This window comes from Salmo salar, chromosome 11 (genome assembly GCF_965601325.2).
Source record: "Salmo salar chromosome 11, fSalSal1, whole genome shotgun sequence".
NCBI lineage: Eukaryota > Metazoa > Chordata > Actinopteri > Salmoniformes > Salmonidae > Salmo > Salmo salar.
Genome location: NC_138301.1, coordinates 122484849 through 122502931, shown reverse-complemented (window position 1 = coordinate 122502931; position 18083 = coordinate 122484849). Strand labels below are relative to the sequence as shown.

General features: G+C 44.6%; 1 protein-coding gene across 1 annotated transcript in view; it reads left to right on the top strand.

Annotated features, from left to right (window-relative positions):
• Positions 1-18083, top strand: part of paxbp1 (PAX3 and PAX7 binding protein 1) — a 53338-nt gene that overhangs the window by 768 nt on the left and 34487 nt on the right. Inside the window, exons 2-6 of the mRNA XM_045690258.2 lie at positions 186-308; positions 4420-4620; positions 10994-11224; positions 14711-14814; positions 17861-18066. Of these exons, the coding sequence (XP_045546214.2) occupies positions 186-308; positions 4420-4620; positions 10994-11224; positions 14711-14814; positions 17861-18066 (865 nt within the window). The remainder of the gene's footprint in view (positions 1-185; positions 309-4419; positions 4621-10993; positions 11225-14710; positions 14815-17860; positions 18067-18083) is intronic.

Below are 18083 nucleotides of genomic sequence, written 5' to 3'. Positions count from 1 at the left end.
TAAACAACATCAGTGAGCTAGTTAATTAAACAGCCAGTGGTTGCATCCAATCTTCTCTGAATGATTGTTTGTTTGCTTCATCGTTTACGCGGACGTTATCTAATCTCTCTGTGTCTGTGTGTGTGCTCTCTGTGTCTGTGTGTGTCTCTGTGTGTCTCTCTCTGTGTGTCTGTCTGTCTCTGTAGATGAGGCGGAGGTGTTCAGAGTAAAGAAATCCAACCACAGCAAGAAGATCGTCAAGCAGCTGAAGAAAGAATACAAGGAAGATCTGGAGAAGGTTTGCTATGTTAAACAAGAGCCCAACACCGGTAAGACATCGTGTGTGTGTGTGTGTGCGCGCGCGTTAGGGATATAACATTCACCTATACACACCTGTTCAAGTCTAGCATGCATCTGTCAGGAACTCGACTCAAACAATTTTTTGTTGTTGTTGCTCAAATTATTTTCTCTATAACTTCTGAAATACCAGCGTTTTATTAGTTGTATATAGGCGATACGCATGGTATACCTCATCCAACGAAATGCTTACTTTTTAATTTAAAATGTATTTATTTAACTAGGCATGTCAGTTAAGAACAAATTCTTATTTACAACGACAGCCTACAGTGGGTTAACCTCTCTAGGGAAGGTGGGACAAAATCGTCCCACCTACTCAACAGCCAGTGGAATCCCGTGGCGCGATATTCAAATACCCTAGAAATGCTATTACTTTAATTTCTCAAACATATGACTATTTTACACCATTTTAAAGACAAGACTCTCGTTAATCTAACCACTCTGTCCGATTTCAAAAAGGCTTTACAACGAAAGCAAAACATTAGATTATGTCAGCAGAGTACCCAGCCAGAAATAATCAGACACCCATTTTTCAAGCTAGCATATAATGTCACATAAACCCAAACCACAACTAAATGCAGCACTAACCTTTGATGATCTTCATCAGATGACACTCCTAGGACATTATGTTATACAATACATGCATGTTTTGTTCAATCAAGTTCATATTTATATAAAAAAATAGCTTTTTACATTAGCATGTGACGTTCAGAACTAGCAAACCCACCGCAAAGTTCCGGTGAATTTACTAAATTACTCATCGATAAACGTTCACAAAAAACATAACAATTATTTTAAGAATTATAGATACAGAACTCCTTTATGCAATCGCTATGTCCGATTTTAAAATAGCTTTTCGGCAAAAGCACATTTTGCAATATTCTGAGTAGATGGCTCGCCATCACGGGCTAGCTATTTTGACACCCACCAAGTTTGGCCCTCACCAAACTCAGATTTACTATAAGAAAAATTGGATTACCTTTGCTGTTCTTCGTCAGAATGTACTCCCAGGACTTGTACTTCAATAACAAATGTTGGTTTGGTTCAAAATAATCCATAGTTATGTTCAAATATCCTCTGTTTTCTTCGTGCGTTCAAGACACTATCCGAAGGGTGACGCGCCCGACGCGTTTCGTGACAAAAAAATTCAAAATATTCCATTACCGTACTTCGAAGCATGTCAACCGCTGTTTAAAATACATTTTTATGCGATTTTTCTCGTAAAAAAGCGATAATATTCCGACCCGGAAACCCTGTTTTCGTTCAAAGACGAAAAAATAAAAACATGGTGTCGGCTCGTGCACACGCCCCCAGTCTCATTGTTCTCTGATCAACCACTATCCAAATGCGCTACTGTTTTTCAGCCATGGCCTGCAGAGTCATCATTCAACGTTCTGCCGCCTTCTGAGAGCCTATGGGAGCCGTAGGAAGTGTCACGTTACAGCAGAGATCCTCAGTTTTCAATAAAGAGAGTGTAGAAGGCCAAGAAATGGTCAGAGAGGGCACTTCCTGTAAGGAATCTTCTCAGGGTTTTGACTGCCATATGAGTTCTGTTATACTCACAGACACCATTCAAACAGTTTTAGAAACTTTAGGGTGTTTTCTATCCAAATCAAACAATTATATGCATATTCTAGTTTCTGGGCAGTAGTAATAACCAGATTAAATCGGGTTCGTTTTTTATCCGGCCGTGCAAATACTGCCCCCTACCCTAGAGAGGTTAACAGGGGCAGAACGACCTATTTAATTTTTTTTTTTTTTTTTTTTAATTACAAAAAATAAAAATTTTACAAATAAAAAAATGTACCTTGTCATCTCAGTGATTCGATCCAGCAACCATTCGGTTACTGACCCAATGCTCTAACCACTAGGCCACCTGCCACCACAGGTTCCTTCTGGACAATTCAACAATAAGAAAAGATAAGAATACAAACATAAAGTAAATGGCAGTAGAATAAACTTTTTAGCCTAAGTATAATCCATGAAAGGCACAATTCATGGTCCAATATTTTAACATTTTTTAACATTTTTTTTAAACATTTTAGTTATTTAGCTGACGCTCTTATCCAGAGCGACTTACAGTAGTGAATGCATACATATTTTTTCCCCTTCCCTAATACACGTGTATTAGGGAAGGGAGATATGGGGCAACTGTATAAATTGAACAGTATAATACAAGTCGGCTAACAGCAGTTGTGAAGTTTGTGTGTACCTATTTGTTCTTCACTGACTTGCCTCGTAAAATAAAAAAAATAAAAAAATTGTAGCCTACCAAACTTGCTAACTGCCTGGGTACTCGGCACTCTATTGTTCCTCAAATCACTCTGCAAATTAATTTGAAAATCTAGTCAAACACTTCATGAGAGCTGATGTTGTGCAACATTTTCTATAGGCTATGAAATTGCGTGAGAAAACAAGAGTGATGGCCTCTATTAAAAAGAGGAGGATTGAATCAGCTTTCTATAGGCCCAGGCCTACTATATTTATTTCTCCACTTTACTAATATGAAGCACATTTGCTTGTATTTACAACAGGAGTATAGCCTACCTGGCTGGCATGAAAACAAACCACATGAGGAAAGGATCCCCATATTTAAGGGCATAGATGACATGTATTTTCTTCTCGCTGCCCCTGTTTCCATACAGGTGCATGATAATGATCCATTTATAAATCAAAACAAATGTCACACACATTATTTAGTAATATGTAAAGCCCAGATGAAATCGAGAATAGTCCGATGGGTAACAATATTAAGCCTTTCACTTGTGAATGATGACCCCAATAAGAAACCATGCCTTTTTTTTAGCGACTAGTTCGTATCATAGTCGCACACCTCATGTAGCCTAGCCCATAGTCCTATATGTTTTAATAAGGTTAGTATCACCCCTCATGTAGCCTAGCCCATAGTCCTATATGTTTTAATAAGGTTAGTATCACACCTCATGTAGCCTAGCCCATAGTCCTATATGTTTTAATAAGGTTAGTATCACACCTCATGTAGCCTAGCCCATAGTCCTATATGTTTTAAGGTTAGTATCACCCCTCATGTAGCCTAGCCCATAGTCCTATATGTTTTAATAAGGTTAGTATCACACCTCATGTAGCCTAGCCCATAGTCCTATATGTTTTAATAAGGTTAGTATCACACCTCATGTAGCCTAGCCCATAGTCCTATATGTTTTAATAAGGTTAGTATCACACCTCATGTAGCCTAGCCCATAGTCCTATATGTTTTAAGGTTAGTATCACCCCTCATGTAGCCTAGCCCATAGTCCTATATGTTTTAATAAGGTTAGTATCACCCCTCATGTATCCTAGCCCATAGTCCTATATGTTTTAATAAGGTTAGTATCACACCTCATGTAGCCTAGCCCATAGTCCTATATGTTTAATAAGGTTAGTAGCCCATAGTCCTATATGTTTTAATAAGGTTAGTAGTCCATAGTCCTATATGTTTTAACCTCTATGGGCTAGGTGGGACGCTTACTCAACAGCCAGTGGCGCGATATTCAAATACCTTAGAAATGCTATTACTTCAATTTCTCAAACATATGACTATTTTACACCATTTTTAAAGACAAGACTCTCGTTAATCTAACCACACTGTCCGATTTCAAAAAGGCTTTACAACGAAAGCAAAACATTAGATTATGTCAGCAGAGTACCCAGCCAGAAATAATCAGATACCCATTTTTCAAGCTAGCATATAATGTCACAAAAACCAAAACCACAGCTAAATGCAGCACTAACCTTTGATGATCTTCATCAGATGACACTCCTAGGACATTATGTTATACAATACATGCATGTTTTGTTCAATCAAGTTCATATTTATATCAAAAACCAGCTTTTTACATTAGCATGTGACGTTCAGAACTAGCATACCCCCCGCAAACCCCCCTGTGTGTGTGTGTGTGTGTTAACATGCTGTGTGTGTGTGTGTGTGTGTGTGTGTGTGAACATGCTGTGTGTGTGTGTGTGTGTGTGTTAACATGCTGTGTGTGTGTGTGTGTGTGTGTTAACATGCTGTGTGTGTGTGTGTGTGTTAACATGCTGTGTGTGCCCCCCCCCCCTCCTCTCCAGATGTGTGGTCCCTGGCCTCCATTAAAGAGGAGCCTGCCAGCAGGGCAGGCAGCGAACAGGGAGAAGAGGAGATGGAAGTGGACAGTACTGATGAACAGGAGCCTAAGAGCCAGAGCCTCGCCTCCAAGACGCCCACTACGACTGCAGCTGGCGCCTTCTCAAACACCAGCACCTTGTCCACGCTCAGCAACCTACGTCCAGGTAATGGTGGTTTCCTGAATGACACTCTCTTCCCTTTGGTCTCTGGTCAACAGGTGACTGCAGTACGTCAATAGTTATAATAGTCTTAAACCCTGTTCCCTATACAAGGGGAAAGGGGGGGGGGATACCTAGTCAGTTGTACAACTGAATGGCTTCAACTGAAATGTGTCTTCCACATTTTTTTTTTAAAGATGAAGTGAAACGCTCAAATTAACCAAGGATTTTGTTTAACGTGTCGATGTTAGGTCACCTTGTAGTGCTGAGCAATTAGTGCTTTTTTTTAGGTCGGTTTTGGGTTCGAATTAATTATCACAGTTTTTCCATACGCCATGTGGCGCATATTCTTTAAATTATTATTATAATCCCCCCCCCACGAATTGGTAGTTACTGTCTTGTCTCATCGCTGCAACTCCCGTATGGTCTCGGGAGAGGCGACGGTCGAGTGCCGTGTGTCCTCTTAAAACCCAACCCACCCAAGCTGCACTGCTTCTAGACACAATGCCCACTTAACCCGGAAGCCAGCCGCACCAATGTGTCGGAGGAAACACCGTACACCTGGCGACCGTGGCAGCGTGCACTGCGCCCAGGCCCGCCACAGGAGTCGCTAGAGCGCGATGGGACAAGGAAATCCCTGCCGGCCAAACCCTCCCCTAACCCGGACGACGCTGGGCCAGTTGTGGCACGTGTTTCTTACATTGCCGATGGCTGTCTTAGAGTGATGGAATGTTCCATCGCGCGGAATCCGCAATAGATTAGTCGACTGAGACTAAAAATCAAATCAGACCAGTGTCCCGTGTGCCCCCAATTTTTTTTCTTTTTAAATCGATCGTCCAGTCAGCCCTACTGTGTTGAACGTTACAGTAGTTTTGACATTGTCATCAGATTGTACTTTGTTAGCCAACAAGCATTCAATATGGTTTATAGCGAGGGAATTCAGATGGAAAAAGGAGGCTAGCTAGCTGGGCAAGACACAGCTGGCGAGGGAAAATGATATAGTACACACACAATGTACATTTTTTTCCCCCCCGCTTCAGATTTTTATTGAGTACATGAAAACTTATTAACCTCTATGGGCTAGGTGGGACGCTTGCGTCCCACCTACTCAACAGCCAGTTGAATCCTGTGGCGCGTTATTCAAATACCTTAGATATGATATTACTTCAATTTTTCAAAAATATGACTATTTTACACCATTTTAAAGATAAGACTCTCGTTAATCTAACCACACTGTCCGATTTCAAAAAGGCTTTACAACGAAAGCAAAACATTAGATTATGTCAGCAGAGTACCCAGCCAGAAATAATCAGACACCCATTTTTCAAGCCAGCATATAATGTCACATAAACCCAAACCACAGCTAAATGTAGCACTAACCTTTGATGATCTTCATCAGATGACACACCTAGGACATTATGGTATACAATACATGCATGTTTTGTTCAATCAAGTTCATATTTATATCAAAAACCAGCTTTTTACATTAGCATGTGACTAGCATTCCCACCGAACACTGCCGGTGAATTTACTAAATTACTCACGATAAACGTTCACAAAAAACATAACAATTATTTTAAGAATTATAGATACAGAACTCCTCTATGCACTCGATATGTCCGATTTTAAAATAGCTTTTCGGTGAAAGCACATTTTGCAATATTCTCAGTAGATAGCCCGGCATCACAGGGCTAGCTATTTAGACACCCAGCAAGTTTAGCACTCACCAAAGTCAGATTTACTATAAGAAAAATGTTATTACCTTTGTTGGCTTCGTCAGAATGCACTCCCAGGACTTCTACTTCAATAACAAATGTTGGTTTGGTCCAAAATAATCTATCGTTATATCCAAACAGCGGCGTTTTGTTCGTGCGTTCTAGACACTATCCAATGGGTAAAGAAGGGTGACGAGCATGGCGCAATTCGTGACAAAAGAATTCTAAATATTCCATTACCGTACTTCGAAGCATGTCAACCGCTGTTTAAAATAAATTTTTATGCCATTTTCCTCATAAAAAAGCGATAATATTCCGACCGGGAATCTGCATTTAGATAAACAGTCTTCAATAAAAAGAGCCAAGATGAAACATTACTTCTCAGACAGGCCACTTCCTGCTTGAAATCTTCTCAGGTTTTGGCCTGCCATAGGAGTTCTGTTATACTCACAGACACCATTCAAACAGTTTTAGAAACTTTAGGGTGTTTTCTATCCAAAGCCAATAATTATATGCATATTCTAGTTACTGGGCAGGAGTAGTAACCAGATTAAATCGGGTACGTTTTTTATCCAGCCGTGTCAATACTGCCCCCTAGCCCTAACAGGTTAACCTGTTGGGTCTAGGGGGCAGCATTTGCACGTCTGGATAAAAAAAATGTACCCGATTTAATCTGGTTACTAATCCTACCCAGTAACTAGAATATGCATATACTTATTATATATGGATAGAAAACACTCTAAAGTTTCCAAAACTGTTTGAATGGTGTCTGTGAGTATAACAGAACTCATTTGGCAGGCAAAACCCTGAGACATTTTCTGACAGGAAGTGGATACCTGATGTGTTGTATTGACTTTAAACCTCTCCCATTGAAAAACACAGGGGTTTAGGAATATTTTGGCACTTCCTATTGCTTCCACTAGATGTCACCAGCCTTTACAAAGTGTTTTGAGTCTTCTGGAGGGAGATCTGACCGAACAAGAGCCATGGAACGGTGATGTCCCATTAGACACCTGGCGCGCTACTTCATGTTGGGTACCCTCGTTCCAATACGTTATAAAAGGCTATGCATTCGTCCACCTTGAATATTATTCATGTTCTGGTTAAAAAAGGCCCTAATGATTTATGCTATACAACGTTTGACATGTTTGAACGAACGGAAATATATTTTTTCCCCTCGTTCATGACGAGAAGTCCGGCTGGCTTACATCATGTGCTAACGAGACGGAGATTTTTGGACATAAATGATGAGCTTTTTTGAACAAAACTACATTCGTTATGGACCTGTGATACCTGGAAGTGACATCTGATGAAGAGAATCAAAGGTAATGGATTATTTACATAGTATTTTCGATTTTAGATCTCCCCAACATGACGTCTAGTCTGTATCGCAACGCGTATTTTTCTGGGCACAGTGCTCAGATTATTGCAAAGTGTGATTTCCCAGTAAGGTTATTTTTAAATCTGGCAAGTTGATTGCGTTCAAAAGATGTAAATCTATAATTCTTTAAATGACAATATAATATTTTACCAATGTTTTCTAATTTTAATTATTTAATTTGTGACGCTGACTTGACTGCCGGTTATTGGAGGGAAACGATTTCCTCAACATCAATGCCATAGTAAAACGCTGTTTTTGTATATAAATATGAACTTGATAGAACTAAAAATGCATGCATTGTCTAACATAATGTCCTAGGAGTGTCATCTGATGGAGATTGTAAAAGGTTAGTGTATCATTTTAGCTGGTTTTATGGTTTTGGTGACCCTGTCTTTGACTTGACAAAACATTACACACAACTCTTGTAAATGTACTGTCCTAACATACTCTAAATTTATGCTTTCGCCGTAAAACCTTTTTGAAATCGTAAAACGTGGTTAGATTAAGGAGATGTTTATCTTTCAAATGGTGTAACATAGTTGTATTTTTGAAAAATTTGAATTTTGACATTTATTTGGATTCAAATTTGCCGCTCTTGAAATGCACCTGCTGTTGATGGAGTGCACCACAGGTGGCACGCTAGCGTCCCACCTAGCCCCAAGAGGTTAAGGTCATTGTGTTTCCGTCACATTTAGGAATCTACAGATTTCAAAATAAAAATGTACATTTTTTAAATTGAATTTATTTTATTATTTTTTTTACAAACTGTTGCGTTAAATAGCAAATATGCCAACTCTGGTCTTGTCACGGCCACGTGCGCTCTCTAGCCAACAGCTCACAGATACAGTGCTGGGTAGGCTAGTCTACATGATGTTATTATGGATTTTTATTAAATGGCATTCAAGCATCTATCATCATTTAACCAGAGTAAGAACCTCAATGTTTATTGGAAAGGAGCATCAAGCTCATCACCGTGAACTTTCACCCCCCCCACCCTGTGAAGTTCATCATAATTTAATTAATCTGTAACCTAATAAACTGCATGGTTTCCCTGAGTCATACTGAGGACCACGCAACATATCATCGTTTGACTCCCAAGTTTTCTTATGATATGATAGTTGTTATATCAATAATTGCGCATAATGTCATTTCCTCCACCATTTCTCATTTACGTCATTTAGCAGACGCTCTTATCCAGAGCGACTTACAAATTGGTGCATTCACCTTATGATATCCAGTGGAACAACCACTTTACAATAGTGCATCTAAATCTTTTGGGGGGGGGGGGGGGGTTAGAAGGATTACTATATCCTATCCCAGGTATTCCTTAAAGAGGTGGGGTTTCAGGTGTCTCCGGAAGGTGGTGATTGACTCCGCTGTCCTGGCGTCGTGAGGGAGCTTGTTCCACCATTGGGGTGCCAGAGCAGCGAACAGTTTTGACTGGGCTGAGCGGGAACTGTGCTTCCTCAGAGGTAGGGGGGCCAGCAGGCCAGAGGTGGATGAACGCAGTGCCCTTGTTTGGGTGTAGGGCCTGATCAGAGCCTGAAGGTACGGAGGTGCCGTTCCCCTCACAGCTCCGTAGGCAAGCACCATGGTCTTGTAGCGGATGCGAGCTTCAACTGGAAGCCAGTGGAGTGTGTGGAGGAGCGGGGTGACGTGAGAGAACTTGGGAAGGTTGAACACCAGACGGGCTGCGGCGTTCTGGATGAGTTGTAGGGGTTTAATGGCACAGGCAGGGAGCCCAGCCAACAGCGAGTTGCAGTAATCCAGGCGGGAGATGACAAGTGCCTAGATTAGGACCTGCGCCGCTTCCTGTGTAAGGCAGGGTCGTATTCTGCGAATGTTGTAGAGCATGCACCTACAGGATCGGGTCACCGCCATGATGTTAGTGGAGAACGACAGGGTGTTGTCCAGGATCACGCCAAGGCTCTTAGCACTCTGGGAGGACGACACAATGGAGTTGTCAACCGTGATGGCGAGATCATGGAACGGGCAGTCCTTCCCCGTCTTGCCGAGGTTCAGCTTGAGGTGGTGATCCGTCATCCACACTGAAATGTCTGCCAGACATGCAGAGATGCGATTCGCCACCTGGTTATCAGAAGGGGGAAAGGAGAAGATTAATTGTGTGTCGTCTGCGTAGCAATGATAGGAGAGACCATGTGAGGATATGACAGAGCCAAGTGACTTGGTGTATAGCGAGAATAGGAGAGGGCCTAGAACTGAGCCCTGGGGGACACCAGTGGTGAGAGCACGTGGTGCGGAGACGGATTCTCGCCACGCCACCTGGTAGGAGCGACCTGTCAGGTAGGACGCAATCCAAGCGTGGGCCGCGCCGTAGATGCCCAACTCGGAGAGGGTGGAGAGGAGGATCTGATGGTTCACAGTATCAAAGGCAGCAGATAGGTCTAGGAGGATGAGAGCAGAGGAGAGAGAGTTAGCTTTAGCAGTGCGGAGAGCCTCCGTGACACAGAGAAGAGCAGTCTCAGTTGAATGCCCAGTCTTGAAACCTGACTGATTTGGATCAAGAAGGTCATTCTGAGAGAGATAGCAGGAGAGCTGGCCAAGGATGGCACGTTCAAGAGTTTTGGAGAGAAAAGAAAGAAGGGATACTGGTCTGTAGTTATTGACATCGGAGGGATCGAGTGTAGGTTTTTTGAGAAGGGATACAAAATAGATCCCACCCTGTCGAACAAACATTATCTGTCTACATTTATTATAATTGTACTGAAATGTCCTGTTTCCATCACAGCTGTCGTGATATGCATTAAAAACTGTGGATGGAAACATGATTATAAATGAATGAAAATCTGCTCTTTGTTAGGAAGAAGACAGTTGCATCAAACTCAAACGAACATTGAAAGAAAAGGAAAAAAAGCCTAGTTTGTGTGTGAACGGAACGATGTAACTAGCCCCCACCCAACAAAAAACACAAGGGCAAAGTCTCACAGTAGTAGCCTTTCGGGTTCATTCAAACAACTTCTATATGTGGTCTTTTTTTGGATTGAAATAAACAAACGGTTCCCAAAATGCTCTTCAAGATGCTCTTCTACCCACCAATGACAAAATCTACCCGCATTTTGGTGGGTGTTAATGTCCCACCCTGGTAAACCCCTCCCCCCCCCCCACTGCCATTATGTCAACTCCTTAACATGTCTTAACATGTTTGGTCCTGACAATAAAGTGACAAGCAGGTTGATATGATGGCACAAACAGATCTGAGACCATGCTAGAAACCATCTTCACCTTTTTAATCTTACTGACTCCTAACCTCTGTCCTGTCCAGGTGAGATTCCGGACGCGGCTTTCATCCACGCGGCAAGGAAGCGTCGTCAGATGGCCAGGGAGCTAGGCGGCGACGCCCCACTGGTGGAGACGGACACGCCCAAGAAGCGTCTGGTCCGAGAGGAGGAAGAGGAGGGAGACGGGAGCGACGACGAAGACGAAGATGAGAAGAGGATCAGCTTCAGTGGAGTCAAGAACAAGAGCCAGAGGACCAGGATAGCAGAGGAGATAGGTTGGTTACATTTACACTGACTATACCAAACGTTAGGACACCTTACCGATATCGAGTCACACCTTCCCTTTTGCCCTCAGAACAGCCTCAATTCGTCAGGGTGTGGACTCTACAAGGTGGCAAAAGCGTTCCACAGGGACTACTACACTACTACTACTACACTACCAGTATACTACTACCAATATACTACTACTACTACTACTTATACTACTGCCAATATACTACTACTACTACACTACCAGTATACTACTACTACTACTTATACTACTGCCAATATACTACTACTACTACACTACCAGTATACTACTACTTATACTACACTACTACTACTACTACTACTACTACACTACCAATATACTACTACCAATATACTACTACTACTACTACTTATACTACTGCCAATATACTACTACTACTACTACTACTACTACTACTACTACTACTACTAGTACTACTACCAATATACTACTACTACTACTACTACTACTACTACCAATATACTACTACTACCAATATACTACTTATAATACTACTACTACCAATATACTACTACTACCAATATACTACTAATTATAATACTACTACTACTACCAATATACTACTACTTATAATACTACTACCAATATACTACTACTTATAATACTACTACTACCAATATACTACTACTTATAATACTACTACTACCAATATACTACCACTACTACTACTTATACTACTGCCAATATACTACTACTACTACTACCAATATACTACTACTACTACTACTACTACTACTACACCAATATACTACTACTACCAATATACTACTTATACTACTACTTCTACCAATATACTACTACTACTACCAATATACTACTAATTATAATACTACTACTACTACCAATATACTACTACTTATAATACTACTACTACTACTTATAATAATACTACTACTACTTATAATACTACTACTACTACCAATATACTACTACTTATAATACTACTACTACTACCAATATACTACTACTTATAATACTACTACTACTACCAATATACTACTACTTATAATACTACTACTACTACCAATATACTACTACTTATAATACTACTACTACTACCAATATACTACTACTTATAATACTACTACTACTACCAATATACTACTACTTATAATACTACTACTACTACCAATATACTACTACCTATAATACTACTACTACCAATATACTACTACCTATAATACTACTACTACCAATATACTACTACCTATAATACTACTACTACCAATATACTACTACCTATAATACTACTACTACCAATATACTACTACCTATAATACTACTACTACCAATATACTACTACTACCAATATACTACTACTACCAATATGCTACTTATACTACTACTACCAATCTTCTACCAATATGCTACTACTACCGATATACTACTACTACCAATATACTACTTATACTACTACTACCATCATACTACTTATACTACTACTACCAATATACTACTTATACTACTTCTACTACTACTAATACTACTACTACTACCAATATGCTACTAATACTACTACTACTACCAAATGCTACTTATACTACTACCAATATACTACTTATAATACTACTACTACCAATATACTACTACTACCAATATACTACTACTACCAATATACTACTACTACTACCAATATACTACTACTACTACCAATATACTACTACTACTACCAATATACTACTTATAATACTACTACTACCAATATACTACTACTACTTATACTACTACCAATATACTACTTATAATACTACTACTACCAATATACTACTACTACCAATATACTACTTATACTACTACTACTACCAATATGCTACTTATACTACCAATATGCTACTTATACTACTACTTATACTACTACCAATATACTACTTATACTACTACTACTACCAATATACTACTACTACTACTACCAATATACTACTTATACTACTACCAATATACTACTTATACTACTACCAATCTTCTACCAATATGCTACTACTACCAATATACTACTACTACCGATATACTACTACTACCAATATACTACTTATACTACTACTTATACTACTACCAATATACTACTTATACTACTTATACTACTACCAATATACTACTTATAGTACTACCAATATACTACTTATACTACTACTACCAATCTACTACTACCACCAATATGCTACTACTACCGATATACTACTACCAATGCTACTGTACTACTACTACTACTACCAATATACTACTACTGCTTGAAAATCTATGGCAAGACTTGAAAATTGCTGCTTAGCAATGATCAACAATCAACTTGACAGAGTTTGAATTTTTGAAAGAATAATGTGCAAATATTGTACAATCCAGGTGTGCAAAGCTCTTCCGGACTGACCCAGAAAGAACTCCCGGGTCTTAGAGACTGACCCAGAAACACTCACAGCTCTTAGAGACTGACCAAGAAAGAGACTCAGAGCTCTTAGAGACTGACCCAGAAAGAGACTCACAGCTCTTAGAGACTGACCCAGAAAGAGACTCACAGCTCTTAGAGACTGACCCAGAAAGACTCCCGGGTCTTAGAGACTGACCCAGAAAGACTCCCGGGTCTTAGAGACTGACCCAGAAAGAGACTCACAGCTCTTAGAGACTGACCCAGAAAGAGACTCACAGCTCTTAGAGCCTGACCCAGAAAGAGACTCACAGCTCTTAGAGACTGACCCAGAAAGACTCCCTGCTCTTAGAGACTGACCCAGAAAGACTCCCGGCTCTTAGAGACTGACCCAGAAAGACTCCCTGCTCTTAGAGACTGACCCAGAAAGAGACTCCCTGCTCTTAGAGACTGACCCAGAAAGAGACTCACGGGTCTTAGAGACTGACCCAGAAAGAGACTCACGGGTCTTAGAGACTGACCCAGAAAGAGACTCCCTGCTCTTAGAGACTGACCCAGAAAGAGACTCACGGGTCTTAGAGACTGACCCAGAAAGACTCACAGCTGCCAAAGGTGATTCTAACATGTATTGTCTCAGGGAGGTGTGAATACTTATGTAAATGAGATGTCATTTTCAATATATTTTCAAACATGTCTAAAAACATGTTTTCACTTTGTCTTTATGGGGTAGTGTGTGTAGATGGGAGAGATTGTATTTTATTTGATCAATTTAGATTTTTAAGTTGTATCACAACAAAATGTGGAGTAAGTCAAGGGGTAGGAATACTTTCTGAAGGCACTGTAACCATTCCCCACCCTGTCCCTCTCTCTCTCTCTTTCTCCTCCCCCCTCTCCCCCCCTCTCCCCCCCTCTCTCCCCCCTCTCTCTCTCTCTCCCCCCTCTCTCTCTCTCTCCCCCCTCTCTCTCTCTCTCCCCCCTCTCTCTCCCCCCTCTCCCCCCCTCTCTCTCTCCCCCCTCTCTCTCTCACCCCCTCTCTCTCTCCCCCCTCTCTCTCTCCTCCCCCCCCCCCCTCTCTCTCTCTCTCTCTCTCAGGTATAGAGGGTAGTGATGACGAGGCGTTGGATACAGGAGGTCAGGATGAGGAGGTATCACGCTGGGAACAGGAGCAGATACGCAAAGGGATCAGCATCCCCCAGGTAACACACACACACCAGCATCCCCCCCAGGTAACACACACACACCAGCATCCCCCCAGGTAACACACACACACCAGCATCCCCCCCAGGTAACACACACACACCAGCATCCCCCCAGGTAACACACACACACCAGCATCCCCCCCAGGTAACACACACACACCAGCATCCCCCCCAGGTAACACACACACACCAGCATCCCCCCCAGGTAACACACACACACCAGCATCCCCCCCAGGTAACACACACACACCAGCATCCCCCCCAGGTAACACACACACAAGCATCCCCCCCAGGTAACACACACACACACCAGCATCCCCCCCAGGTAACACACACACACCAGCATCCCCCCCAGGTAACACACACAACACCAGCATCCCCCCCAGGTAACACACACACACCAGCATCCCCCCCAGGTAACACACACACACCAGCATCCCCCCCAGGTAACACACACACACCAGCATCCCCCCCAGGTAACACACACACACCAGCATCCCCCCCAGGTAACACACACAACACCAGCATCCCCCCCACGTAACACACAACACCAGCATCCCCCCCACGTAACACACACACACCAGCATCCCCCCCAGGTAACACACACACACCAGCATCCCCCCCAGGTAACACACACCAGCATCCCCCCCAGGTAACACACCAGCATCCCCCCCAGGTAACACACACCAGCATCCCCCCCAGGTAACACACCAGCATCCCCCCCAGGTAACACACCAGCATCCCCCCCAGGTAACACACCAGCATCCCCCCCAGGTAACACACCAGCATCCCCCCCGGTAACACACCAGCATCCCCCCGGGTAACACACCAGCACCCCCCCCCCGGGTAACACACCAGCATCCCCCCCCCGGGTAACACACCAGCATCCCCCCCCGGGTAACACACCAGCATCCCCCCCCGGGTAACACACCAGCATCCCCCCCCGGGTAACACACCAGCATCCCCCCCCGGGTAACACACCAGCATCCCCCCCCAGGTAACACACCAGCATCCCCCCCAGGTAACACACCAGCACCCCCCCCCAGGTAACACACACCAGCACCCCCCCAGGTAACACACACCAGCATCCCCCCCAGGTAACACACACCAGCATCCCCCCCAGGTAACACACACCAGCATCCCCCCCAGGTAACACACACCAGCATCCCCCCCAGGTAACACACACCAGCATCCCCCCCAGGTAACACACACCAGCATCCCCCCCAGGTAACACACACCAGCATCCCCCCCAGGTAACACACACCAGCATCCCCCCCAGGTAACACACACCAGCATCCCCCCCAGGTAACGAACACACCAGCATCCCCCCCAGGTAACGAACACACCAGCATCCCCCCCAGGTAACGAACACACCAGCATCCCCCCCAGGTAACGAACACACCAGCATCCCCCCCAGGTAACGAACACACCAGCATCCCCCCCAGGTAACGAACACACCAGCATCCCCCCCCAGGTAACGAACACACCAGCATCCCCCCCAGGTAACGAACACACCAGCATCCCCCCCAGGTAACGAACACACCAGCATCCCCCCCAGGTAACGAACACACCAGCATCCCCCCCAGGTAACGAACACACCAGCATCCCCCCCAGGTAACGAACACACCAGCATCCCCCCCAGGTAACGAACACACCAGCATCCCCCCAGGTAACCCACCAGCATCCCCCCAGGTAACCCACCAGCATCCCCCCTAGGTAACCCACCAGCATCCCCCCCAGGTAACCCACCAGCATCCCCCCCAGGTAACCCACCAGCATCCCCCCCAGGTAACCCACCAGCATCCCCCCCAGGTAACCCACCAGCATCCCCCCCAGGTAACCCACCAGCATCCCCCCCAGGTAACCCACCAGCATCCCCCCCAGGTAACCCACCAGCATCCCCCCCAGGTAACCCACCAGCATCCCCCCCAGGTAACCCACCAGCATCCCCCCCAGGTAACCCACCAGCATCCCCCCCAGGTAACCCACCAGCATCCCCCCCAGGTAACACACCCACCAGCATCCCCCCCAGGTAACACACCCACCAGCATCCCCCCCAGGTAACACACCACCAGCATCCCCCCCAGGTAACACACACACCAGCATCCCCCCCCAGGTAACACACACACCAGCATCCCCCCCCAGGTAACACGCACACCAGCATCCCCCCCCAGGTAACACACACACCAGCATCCCCCCCAGGTAACACACACACCAGCATCCCCCCCCAGGTAACACACACACCAGCATCCCCCCAGGTAACACACACACCAGCATCCCCCCCCAGGTAACACACACACCAGCATCCCCCCCAGGTAACACACACACCAGCATCCCCCCCTAGGTAACACGCACACCAGCATCCACCCCCTAGGTAACACGCACACCAGCATCCACCCCCAGGTAACACACCCACCAGCATCCACCCCCAGGTAACACCCACCAGCATCCTCCCCCAGGGTAACACCCACCAGCATCTCCCCCAGGTAACACCCACCAGCATCCCCCCCAGGTAACACCCACCAGCATCCCCCCAGGTAACACCCACCAGCATCCCCCCAGGTAACACACACACCAGCATCCCCCCCAGGTAACACACACACCAGCATCCCCCCCTAGGTAACACACACACCAGCATCCACCCCAGGTAACACCCACCAGCATCTCCCCAGGTAACACCCACCAGCATCCCCCCCTAGGTAACACGCACACCAGCATCCCCCCCTAGGTAACACGCACACCAGCATCCACCCCCTAGGTAACACGCACACCAGCATCCCCCCCTAGGTAACACGCACACCAGCATCCCCCCCTAGGTAACACACACACCAGCATCCACCCCCAGGTAACACACCCACCAGCATCCACCCCCAGGTAACACCCACCAGCATCCACCCCCAGGTAACACCCACCAGCATCTCCCCCAGGTAACACCCACCAGCATCTCCCCCAGGTAACACCCACCAGCATCTCCCCCAGGTAACACCCACCAGCATCTCCCCCAGGTAACACCCACCGTACATATGATGTTGTTGTTGTGTAGGTCCAGTCCTGCCAGCCAGAGGACAACGGTAGCTTGTACTACCAGAGCAGCAGCAGCTTCGACCCCCAGCAGCCCTACAGCTCCAGCTACGGCCTGCCCTACTCCTACAGCAGCAAGGCTGAGGGCTGCACACTGGTCTACAGCGCCCCTGGTGGTGACCTTCCACCCGTCACTACTGACCTGGTCAAGACACGCCTCAGAGACAGGTACCTGACCGACCCTG